At 35.5% G+C, this 11,600-nt stretch overlaps 3 protein-coding genes across 4 annotated transcripts; 1 reads left to right on the top strand and 2 right to left on the bottom strand.

The window, feature by feature from the left end:
* Positions 1 to 107: 107 nt before the first annotated feature.
* AT5G51530 (Ubiquitin carboxyl-terminal hydrolase-related protein) lies at positions 108 to 4,925 on the top strand (the record flags this gene model as incomplete). 2 transcript variants are annotated; one of them, NM_124532.2, is made up of 12 exons in its annotated part: positions 108 to 2,432; positions 2,509 to 2,637; positions 2,738 to 2,845; positions 2,933 to 2,979; positions 3,062 to 3,222; positions 3,314 to 3,417; positions 3,477 to 3,755; positions 3,840 to 4,052; positions 4,140 to 4,287; positions 4,376 to 4,506; positions 4,594 to 4,686; positions 4,781 to 4,876. In NM_124532.2, the coding sequence occupies 12 exons, from the start codon at positions 492 to 494 to the stop codon at positions 4,874 to 4,876; spliced, it is 3,450 nt and encodes a 1,149-aa protein (NP_199966.1). The 2 variants fall into 2 exon arrangements, with proteins under 2 accessions (NP_199966.1, NP_001330360.1); NM_001344941.1 differs by having other exon boundaries at positions 492 to 2,432; positions 3,543 to 3,755; positions 4,781 to 4,925.
* A 285-nt stretch (positions 4,926 to 5,210) lies between these two features.
* AT5G51520 (Plant invertase/pectin methylesterase inhibitor superfamily protein) lies at positions 5,211 to 6,142 on the bottom strand. Its single transcript, NM_124531.2, has one exon. It carries the CDS (start codon positions 6,012 to 6,014, stop codon positions 5,400 to 5,402), a length of 615 nt encoding a protein of 204 aa, NP_199965.1. The 5' UTR covers positions 6,015 to 6,142; the 3' UTR covers positions 5,211 to 5,399.
* A 2,853-nt stretch (positions 6,143 to 8,995) lies between these two features.
* Positions 8,996 to 10,617, bottom strand: AT5G51510 (jagunal-like protein). The gene is made up of 6 exons (NM_124530.4): positions 10,401 to 10,617; positions 10,258 to 10,313; positions 9,864 to 9,987; positions 9,664 to 9,770; positions 9,373 to 9,436; positions 8,996 to 9,255 (listed from the first exon to the last, which is right to left on the bottom strand). Exons 1-6 carry the CDS (start codon positions 10,480 to 10,482, stop codon positions 9,176 to 9,178), a joined length of 513 nt encoding a protein of 170 aa, NP_568761.1. The 5' UTR covers positions 10,483 to 10,617; the 3' UTR covers positions 8,996 to 9,175.
* Between the last annotated feature and the right edge of the window lie 983 nt (positions 10,618 to 11,600).

Raw genomic sequence — 11,600 nt, 5'->3', positions numbered from 1 at the left:
AGAGCGATGCGCTGCCGTTTTTAAATATAACAAACGGCATGGCGTTTGAAACGAGAACTTAATAACAGTAGAATAGCTAATGTGTCTTCTTTAACAGTAAAACTCAAAACACTTATTAGAGATCCGACGAAGAAGATTGAGATTGTTGATTTTCAAGTCCAAACATTTCCACGAATTTTGTGTAACACCAACATGAAGATCGTTCTACATTTGGGTCTTAACCCAAAATCGAAGATTCACACAATTTTTGGGATTTGTTTTGGTTTGCTACTCCGTGAAAATCCCAAACGGATATTGCTTACAAGGGGTTCGACAGAATTCCTCAGTGCTCATAATTGGTTTTTTTTTTGTATCAACCCTTTTCACGTGGCTCTCACGTGAGAAAAGCCAGCTCACTGTTGCTGTTGTTTTCTACATTCTGACAAATTTCTCTCCGAAGCAAAGGAAACCTTGGAGAGCAAGAAAACGCAAGAATCTTGAGAGTCGTTACTATGATGAAGCCATCTTTCCTGGAAGATGTTGAGGTCATAAAACTCATCACGAAATCTAGAGAAGAATTCGTTAAAGGAAATCACTGCAAGGCCTTGGAGATACTTGAAGATTTGATTTTTGACCACAAGAAAGACAAGGACTCATGGTTTCTTCATATCAAACAAGGTACAATGTTCGTGAAACTAGAGGACATAACAGAGAATCCAGACGTGGGTTTCGCATACTTGGTGGCTTCTGTACAATGCTATTCTCAAGATGTGATATTATCACGACTTTGTGCAATGGGATTCTACAATTTGGCCAAACAGCTTGGGTCAGTATCGTATTACAAGCAATGCGTGAAGAAATCAAAACAAGATTTATCAGTTACTTACCCAGAAAACACGAGTCCTGTTGCTCGATCAATGTTGCAAGAGCTAAAAAAAGATATGAACAAAGAATTCAATACTTTAATCAGAGATGCAGAGCGCATGATCGCTGGAGCCAAGACTTCCCCTTTAAGCTCTGAGTCTAAAGTTTGGGAGCCAAAGAAAAGTTCAGACCTTGTTGACGACGAGATTCAAGAATTGAGGTCTTATTGGATGGGATTGGATATTAAGATCAAAAGAGACTTTATGAAAGTAAGCATTGCAAAGCTTAAAAGTTTTGTCGAGGGAGTACATAACAGAGAGGGACGAGATGTTTTTGAGAAAGTTCTCACTTCTGCTAAGGCAGATAGAAAATGGACGTTTTGGATGTGTAGAAGTAAATGTTTGAAGAAGCTTTCTAGTGCTGAAGAATGTAAGAATCATTTTGAACAACAACATGATGCAGATTTTAAAAATGCTTCGAAAAAGGATATGGTCCAGAGGATAGGAAAGGACTGGGCTCGTAAGATATCGGTTGGAGCTTGGGAACCAGTGGATACAGTAGCTGCCGTTGAAATGATCAAGAATCGGCTCGCAGATGTGAAAGCGTTTGCACCTAAGAATGGATGGTCCGAAGAGTGGCCTTTAGCTGCAGATGAAGATCGCAGTAAGTTACTCAAGGAAATCAAATTGCTCCTTGTGTCACTTTGTGACCATAAAATTCTTCCTTCTAGCATTCGAGAGTGGCTGATGCGTTTTCCGGTTCAACATCTTGCAAAACTTGATGTTTCCGAACAGAGTCTTATTGATTCTCACCTAGTGGGAACACCTCAGAGTATCTGTTTTCTTGAAAGTCATGAACTCAATCAAATCCTAGACTTTCTAAAAACCATCAAGTGTAAAAGGAATGATGGTACAGATCTGGTTTGCAGAGCAGTGAACAGTTTCTTGGATCATACTCGAGTCAAAGAAAAGATCGACTTTGACCCTCAGTTTTCATTTCTGCTTCTGGATAAAAGACTGCTAAAATGCAAAGATGTTCCATTCGATGATGAAGGGACAATCAATGTTTTTGATCCCAATGCTCACTACGCCAAGGCACCAGCTCAGGGAGATGATATCATATCCTGGTTAACTGACTACAATTCAGTAGATACGATCTTTCCCAGACCTATCAGGGAACACAATTTTGGTATCTGGGTGGCTGTTCTGAAAGCTGTTCAGTTCACATTTTCGTTTTTGGGAAAAAAATATGCAAAGAAATATCTGGTCTTAGATTATGATGCAGCTCTTACTGTCGTTGAGAACTTGTGTATGAGTGAAGATGAAAGGAGAAAGAATCTTCTGGAAGATCAGTGGAATAAATATGCATCTCTTCTATGCGATAGCTGTGAAGAGAGAGTCTCCGAAAATTCCATCACTGCAAATTTTTTCTTGTGGGCAGTACGAGATGTTCTCCAAGGAGCATCGCATCCGACATTTGATTTCCTCGATTCAGAAGATTGCATGAATCTTATACGTCAGCGTAAAAGTCTCGGCGATGATATAGCGTTGAAGTCCATACACCACCTGAAATCAGTGGTCACCCACAAGGTTTGTTTGATGTTAATATTCATTACAACATAATAACATAGAATAGCCCATCTAAAAATATCTATATGACTCGCAGGTTCTACTAATCGATTCTAAGATTTTGCTGATTGATAATTCAAGGATTACTTTGCTAACCAACCTCACCAGGCTTTCTGCTTTTGACAACCGCACTTATATCCTTCGACTGCTGAAACCTTTCTTACTGGTTGGTCTGAAACTTCGGTTATATATAGAGAGCTTTTGTTTACCATCTGATTTGGCCTTTGAATTGTTTCTTATATGTTAGTATGTATCTTATTATCTAGAATGAAATTGTGAATATGGAATCCAACGCCAAGTCAGATATAGCAGCAGCTTATCTTTTACTCGAGGAGGAGAAGAAGTCACGGTCAAAGAAGAAAAAAAACAATAAGGTCTTTCAACTTCTAAATTCTCTATTTGCTTCTCTAACTTTTTCGGATAATCGGTTGTAAGAATGAATGGTCTTCATGGCGTAACAGAGGAATTCAACGAGCTTGTCTACTCCCCTTGATAAGACTGTTGAACAGTAAGTACCTCAAGAGTGTTTTTCGCATGTTGATAAATATTTTTGGGTTTTCTCTGAGCAAAACGTGTTCTTACATGTCCAGTGAACCTTCTGTCGATCTTGAACCTGGAGTTACATCTCCATCACTAAAAATTGTGAAAGAAGATTTTATGGAACCAGAAGATACTCGTGCAGGTGAAAGGGGTCGATTGGAAATTTCATCCAACACTGACAATCAAGAGGAAGCTACTAAATTTGACCCTGGTTGTTTAAAATTTTCTCTATTGACGAATAATTCAAATAATTTTGTTTAGAGATGTATAATTCTTAATATTATTCATTCGCTATCTTCAAGATATGCAAAACATGCCTAGAGAAGATTCACTGTCAGAACATATGGAGTCAGCATCTGGAGAAGCTTCAGCCAGATACAATTCAGCTCTTGACATGACGCTGAAGGTGAAGTAGTTACCAACAAATATATGATTAAGTATTTTAATTGTCGTCTTCTGATTCAGCTCATTCTAGATCTCTTTACTTTCTTATTCTCGTTGATAAGTTCACAGAAACATGTGGTATTGCAGGCCCTCCTGAACATTAAGATTCTCAAAGAGTATTTGATGCACAATATGCAACCGTTTCAAGACCACTTGGAAGAACCAGTTCCTTCTGCGCTACAAACTTTATTTACTGCTTTTGTGTCAGAGGACATAAAAATCGAGGGAGTCTACAGTTGCCTCTTAAGCGACTTACTTGTTTCCGTTGAAGAAATGTTTTCCATGGTTTGTGTGGAGAAGGTAACCTTCTAGGCATGGTGTTTTTCTTTTTCTTTCTGTCAATAATCTGCTATTTTAATGACACTCTATCTTTACTCTATTCAGTTGAGTGATGCTGATGCTGCTGAGGTAGTTGTAGCCATCTTTGAGTTTTGGCATTGCTGGAAATATCGAGAAAGAGAGAGTTTGGTAACTCGCCTTTTCACCTTGGAGGAAAATGAAAGAATGAGTTGTATAAAATGCAGAAGTCGGCCAAATTATCCAGAGCAACGTTCTCATGGCATTGTTGTGGCTGCAGATTCAATTAGAGACCTGAAGGTATGTTTCATTTATTTTCCTCCTTATCTTTCCTACAGAAACTAGTGCTTCCCCTTATAAAGTTGTTATGTGTTTATATATATGCAGTGTGCTCTCGGAAATATGAAGTTTGTGGATATCCTTAAGGTGACCCGCATGGAATATAAAATGTTATGTGACACTAGATCAGGAGGATGTGGAAGGACAAATATTGTTCATCATATTATAAGTAGATGCCCGCCAATCTTCACAATCGGTAAGGTTTGAGAAACATGATTGTGATCTTATATATACTCATTTCATTTATAAAGCAGAGTTGGTGTTTTGTGGTTTTGCAACATTAGTGTTAGAATGGGAGAAGAGTGAAACTGAAAAAGAAATATCTGAAACAACAAAGGCTTTGGAGTGGGAGATAGATATCAGCAGGCTGTACGAAGGCTTAGAACCAAACACTAACTACCGGCTTGTGTCAATGGTAGAAAAAGTCTCACAAATGATTGTCCTATTGCTCTTCTGTATTTCTCTTTTACAATGTGTCGGGATATATGGGAATGTGATGTAGGTTGGTTGCAGTGAAGTAGAAGAAGAACACATTTGCATAGCTTATGAAAAGAACCGATGGGTCAATCTCAAGCGTGAGTCTTTAGTAGGAGAGGTAAGATAAAACAGTTGATTTTTTGCCTTCCTTGAGTTGAATTGTGACTTTAGATAGGCCTGACATTGTTGATCTATGTGTTGTGATGCCATAGGATATTGGTAACTGGAAGAGTGTGGTCAGGTTCTGTGGAGAAAAGAAGGTTCGACCAGAGATTCTTTTTTATGAAGCTGCGAGATGGATGGCTTAACAAGTGTATCAATATGGAGAAACCCAGCATTGAAGTATAAAACAATGACACGTTCCAATTCAAAAGAAGTTGTGTCCTCTCTTCTATAATAGGATTTGTTTTAGAAACTACATTTGTTCATCTACACATTATCATGTATGTATATAACAAGCAAACAAGAGCCTTCTGCATAAATGGTTCAGATACCAAATTAGACAACTCTATTCTAGTAACAATTGCGGAATAAGAACAGGAGAAATCACATGGTTGCCTATGTTCCTACTATTGAAATCATTTTCTGTTTGTAAGTATATATTCGTTTTTGAATACAATTTCTTTGAAAATGCTTTCACCATTTTACTTTAGCATAATAAACATATATGTGATATATATCATACAAGTTGGCTTAACTTAAATTAGCTCTAACATTAACATGATACAATAATATATAATAGACACAAGAAATTTATCGCATGCACATGCAAGGAGTAGTAATAATTCATCAATAATAACTTTCTTCACTTTTATTTTTATTATTCGTAAGCTAGTAACGTAGATTCGTAATAAGCGCCAAAGTATTACTAGTCGTCGTTGCAAGTTCCTCAACAACCTTATTTACCTTCTTCTTTGTTTCTTTATTCACTTTCACCTCCTCGAACCCGTCCGTACAAGTCCCTTCGTCGGTCAACGCCGAGCTCACCCACGTCCTAACGTTCGTTATATGCTCAGCCATAGAGCCACCATCTTGTAGATTCTTCATCTCCGTGATCGCTTGCTTGAGCTCAATAATTGTGTCCTTCATCTCCTCGAGACAGTCCTTGAGTATAAGAGCCTCTGGTAACATTTTACCCTTTCGTCCGGCGGTTGATTTCTGAGACATTTTGAGAAGCTTAGAGACAACGGACGTTGCTTCCTTTGCGGATTTCACGTTGAGGTTAAGCGCGGTGGTGCATAGTTTGATCGGGTCGGATTTGATATTCGATGAGTAGGAGGATAAGGACTTGTAGCATTTGTCGGGGTATGTTGTCGAATTGCAAGCCGTTTTCACGAACGTTTTGTGGTTTTGGGAGTAGGATGATGCACTGCCTGATGTTTTCTGGATGTTTGTCGAAGCGAAGAAAACAAAGACGATCGTTAGAGAGTAGAGGACTTGCGACATGTTGATGATGGCAGCTTCCAATATTTTAGGGTGTGAACAAATTTTGCAGGGACGAATTGTGAAACTATGTTGTTTGTTGTGTGTATTATATATATTCAATACACATGCACATTTGTTTTTAAATTGAGTGAAGGAACTGAATAGATAGATCTCTTCTTCTTTTTTTAACGTAAGTATATGGTTTATAATTGTATCGATCTTAGCTTTGTTCAATAAAAAATAATTATATCGATCTAGATGTATGATGTATCAATTTTCTTAATACAACAGAAAGATCGTATTATGTGTATGTGTACGTAACTTGTTTTTTCAAAAATGGTTAAGAGAAATTGTATAATATATCGTGGTCAACTCTCAAGTCTCAACTGTTGGAATTAGATATTCCTAATATGAATGGTTTTCTGTGGTACAACAGTAAAGATGATTCCGTTGTGATTATGTTTTTCTTCTTTTGTTATGGTTTATTAGTGTGTACTCAACAAGGCCACTAATATAAGGTCCGATTATTATAATTATCCGCATTCATTGATAATACTATTTGACTTCACCATTTTGAATCTACTACTACTAGGGTAATGATCTCATTAACTCCTCTGGTTTTCATCTAATTGTTAATTATATAATACATGATGATTTTCCCCAATTGAATTTGCTAGTATAAACTAATTCAGTCAGGTTTATATCATAACCATCTCAAACTATTTGTATATCCGGCGTTGTCCTTTTTTATTAGAAATAATTTGATGTGTTAACTTTACAAGATTTTGTTGTTGATTAAAATTGACCATAACTTAATTATATACTTATGCATATAAAATAATCAATCCGGCTATATATATTCGAATGATTCGGTTGTACATGTTTAAAAAACAACCATGCGTTAACGAACATGTATTTTTAGCAACCATCATCATTCGTGATTGCTTCATTTGTTCGACGAGGCACTTCATTAGTGTGTGAAAGGAGATAATATAAGTTCCGAAATAATGTATAGTGTGAATTGTGAAAAGAGAAAATAAATCTTTAAATGCCTTCAACAAGACTAAAACATTATTACAAGTTTATTCCGCTATTTAAGCCTAAGCAAATGTGAGGTACGTGACACGTGATGTGATGAACATGGATTAGATCTCCTCTTTTGGAGGAATAACTCGTTCCTTATCGATCTTCTAATTTCCCAAATAATTAATTATTTGCTAAGTGGTCTATCATGCATTACAATATTACATATACATGATTTTTGTATAGGTTGGCATTTTACAAATAATTTATTGTTTGAAGCTATATAAGCCATGTTTTCATATAAAGTCTCTTTGATCAATTGAATCGGACTCTGAATTTCAATATCGATCTTTTTCGTATGACAAAATCTAGTAAAAGTTGAATATGCAAACAAATACTCTATATATATATGCACCTTTTTCTGATTTGTTTGGAACTTAAAAGATAAAATTTAAAAGAAATGGACCAATCTATTTATAGACTTATAGTCAATTAGTTTTAAGTCCAAAATTTTTTGAAACTTAACTAAGACATAATTTGTATGATTATGATGAGAATCTACACTTAGTTATGTTTTAAAACGGTTTGGAAGTATTTCTATGCGATACGAACTTCAAAAAACAATAATACTAAGTAAAAAAAAGGATCAAATATATACAAACTCCTAACTATTTGTGGCGGGTGACGCGGGTCCAATGAACATGACCTAGAGTGTTTTCTAATGTTCTTAGTGAATGCGAATCCATTTTATCTATTACTTACAAAATACTATCTACTTGCATCTTTTATTGTGACTCATCTTTAATCATTTGTAACTTATTATGGATGCGTTTACTATTACATTATGGCTAAGTTTTCATTGACATTTCAGTAATACTATTATATACAAATAATGCTATTACAAAGATTCGAACTTGAGTTCAACTAAATAGTAACAAGGAGATTTCAGCTTTCTAGCTGACTGTGTATCATATGATACAATAATAGACCGTCGCAATAATATTCACATAGTAAGCAAAGAACATGTGATAAGTACGGCTTCCACACATAGGAACCCTGGTTATCATAGAAAACGATAATACTAATATTTGGAACAATTGAAATAAACGTACACGGTAATATCAATAAAAGAATAAAATGGATATGTGAGAATTGGGAAGAGGACATTAACATGGGCCACTTGGTGTTCTTGGCTGGAAAACAACATGACCGTGAGTCTCATATAACACCTCTTTTTTTATTAACATTTGTCGTCGTCGAGTATTTGCCTAATTTTATATATATTGCTTCATGTAGGTACCGGCCGACGAATTATATTATTTTTCTATGTGAATTGAATCGTTAAGCTTAAGCATGAGAACTCGTTATTTTCTGATAAGTGGTTATCCCTTTGTTTACGTTTGACTTTTGCATCTACGATTTGCACACCATTTTCAATTAAAAATAAATAAATTGTAATTAACCTTGTAAAACCTCAATATTTCTATCAAACCCCAAATAAGCTTTCACTTTTGGCAAACACAAGTCATTAACACCGCGAAACTTAACCAAAATTTTCATCAACCTTATACCTGATAAACTATTATACTTATATGAATATAGCTTGTAACATTTCTAGTTTCTTCTGTTGCATTTGGATTGAAAGATTGAAATGGTTTGACCCGAGAATCGTTCATCTCTTGTAAACGACATCATGACCAAATTTCACTTTTGTTATGTCTACCACGTTTACAATCTTAACGGTTGTTATGATTGGTAACCCACAACGGTAAAGGCTGCGTACGAATCACAAAGTTGGTAAAGTAAGAGTGAAGACGGTAAACTATACACACATTTTGTTCTCATCGTTTCTCAATATGCAAATATCTCTACCATTTCTTTACGGCTAAGAATTTTTTTACCGCATCATGTCACCATTTGGATTTCGGACCTACATGTTCTCTAAGCGAATCATATTCCGATGTGCTATTTGAAAGGACTTACTTGGTGCATCGCGCAATGAATAATGTGTTTGAATGACTGATTAAAAAGCTGAAGTAAACAACGTTGTATAACACTAATCACTTGGTGGAGAGAACAAAAATGGTTCAAAAATTACAAATTCCTAAGTTCTTCATTTAAGAGAAGCACACACGACAGTGCCCAAATTTTATGTTCCTCTATGCTGCTTTCGTAGGTGGAGACATATTATTGACAAGGGACCCTGTAACGATGATCGCTAATATCTGCACCACCGCTCCTGCATTCAACAAAAAAAACCGATAAGATCCATATTCCCGGAATGTGCAACTCAAGTTGCAAGTAAGTATAGACCACATCAAAAAAAAAAACAAGAAGAATCTTCAGGAAGTTTTACCTAATTGAGCACAAATGAAACCTGCGAGCTCAAGCTTCGCGGTTGTTCCAGAGCTATTGCGTTCCTACAACATTTATTTAGAGTCAGGAGAAGTATCAACGTCAAGCTCAATTTCCATATTCTGTAATACCATGACTACCATAACCAACTGTTTTTTCACGACTACAAAAGTGTAATCCTTTTCTGCTTTAAACCATTACCTGATCCTTTACTAGTGTTTCTAACTACTAAAAGCTTGTCAGCTAAAGGACTAATGATGAGAGTAAGGTTTGTTGAAGTTAGGCGGTTTACCTCCATGGTTAATCTGCTCCTAACAGCACAAAACACAGAAAGAACCATAACAATGGTTGATGCAGCCGTGTAGAGCCTCAAAAGGTTTACTCTGCTACGTCTGCAACCTTTTTCCAACAAACATATATAAAGACACCAAAACAAAAGGATACTTTTTCATTACGCGTAACCAGCAAAACAACAAAGAAGAGAGAGTTAACCTAATTCTCCTATCAATGAACACACTAAGCCAGCAACAGCAGCTGCAATAGCAAGGGTGTTCTTCTCATCCTTTTTAGTTGTTGTTAGAAACGCACACGATAATCCGATTACATAAATCGCAGCCTGCAAGTAAAACCCTGTAAGAGTTTAGCTAAAAAGAGATACATATCTCACAGAACAATATCAAACTCTTTAAACTAATGCTACACAACTTCAATAACACTACAATTTCAATTAGAACAAAGCAACGAATGTGATATTGCAATTATGAGAACCTGATCATATACTAAACATGAATTGATTAATTCAGTGCTCAAAGGATGTAACATTTTGAAATGCATCACAAAATCGAATTATAGACCAATCAATCCAAAATCAAAGAGATTCAATTACCTGAACAAAGATCAAAGGACGGAGACGAGCTTTTTCTTTAGTGACCTTCGTGTAACCTAAAACAAAGCAAAGCACATGGATCAAGAAGAAATTGAGAGAAAAAGGATCTGGGACAGAGGAGATTTGGAGTTTTGGAAACTCACGAGAGTCAACGACCATGCGGTATGAGAAATCGGATCCATCGGTACCACTGGGTCTACCCGCCGTCGGCTTCCTCTGCTGCATCTTCGCCGGCGAAATTGGAAGTATGCGTTTGTATTTGATCGGAGATTGAAAGAGGGAGGTGTTAGTAGGGTGTTAGGGTATAGTCAACAAAGTTTATTAGATTTTTGTTGTTTTTATTTTTCGATAGGATTTAGCATTTAACCGAACTAAACCGAACCAAACCCAAACTAAACCGAGCTAAATCCTTTAGCTAAAGATTACGGCCTAACATTTTTTTGAATAACTATACTTATTCTTACTTTTTCTTTTTGTTAAAAACTATACTTAATTCATTCTCTTTTTTTTTTATCATTCAAATTTTTGTTTTCATTATTTTTTTTTTTTTAATATCAAGTATAACATATGTAAAACATGATATATAATCTAACCGAATAAATTGATTTTTTTTATGTTAGAATTTATATATATTACTATCTCTTCGATGAATAAAGATCATTCTCGTCATCAAAACAGTTGTTTCCAATAATAGTCAAAAAAAAAAAAAAAGTTGTTTCCAATAGTCTTAGATCAGAAATACAGTATGAGATTTCCATCATAAAATAAGCAAGAAAACATGATGAAAGATGTACGAGAAATGTGGTGATTGCGTGAGAGTGTGTGCATGGACACTCGAAGGATCACTTGGGTCATTTTTTTACGTATTAATTAGAGAAGACGAACATGCCATCTTTCTCGACAAGTTGAATATTGTTCATAACAAATTAAAATTATATAATTACTCAAAATGCATATAGTATATAAGTTATAATCTGAAATTACTAAATTTATATTGTGTCAAATAACAAGAGTTTACAGCATCATAATATTAATTTTTTGTTACTGACGCAATCCAATTCAATCCGAGGCTATTTTATAGACTAAAAACCCGTTTGTGTGGTATAAGGCAAAAAACAAAGAAAGTTGTTTGTACTAATTACAAGTCATTTAAGTAGTTGACACTAAACTAGGGTCTTGGTGATCATGATAATGTAGACAAATAAAAATGTTAGCACGTTTTGCTTTTGTTTCGATTTGAATGCATTTATGTTTGTTGACGATATTAGCAGGCACGTGAAGTGAAGGATTCACAGCAGAAGTGCCATGAGAGGAAAAAGAAATGGTATAAGCAAACAAAGCGT

Source organism: Arabidopsis thaliana, chromosome 5 (genome assembly GCF_000001735.4).
Source record: "Arabidopsis thaliana chromosome 5, partial sequence".
Lineage (NCBI taxonomy): Eukaryota > Viridiplantae > Streptophyta > Magnoliopsida > Brassicales > Brassicaceae > Arabidopsis > Arabidopsis thaliana.
This window is presented reverse-complemented; position numbering and strand designations above follow the sequence as displayed.

Excerpts from the sequence above, each read along its gene's own strand:
- AT5G51520 (NM_124531.2), bottom strand. The coding sequence starts at position 6,014 with ATGTCGCAAGTCCTCTACTCTCTAACGATCGTCTTTGTTTTCTTCGCT.
- AT5G51510 (NM_124530.4), bottom strand. The coding sequence starts at position 10,482 with ATGCAGCAGAGGAAGCCGACGGCGGGTAGACCCAGTGGTACCGATGGA. Across the intron at positions 9,988-10,257 it reads GTCCTTTGATCTTTGTTCAG|GCTGCGATTTATGTAATCGG; the intron begins GTAATTGAATCT and ends TTTTACTTGCAG. Across the intron at positions 9,256-9,372 it reads TTTCATTTGTGCTCAATTAG|GAGCGGTGGTGCAGATATTA; the intron begins GTAAAACTTCCT and ends TGTTGAATGCAG.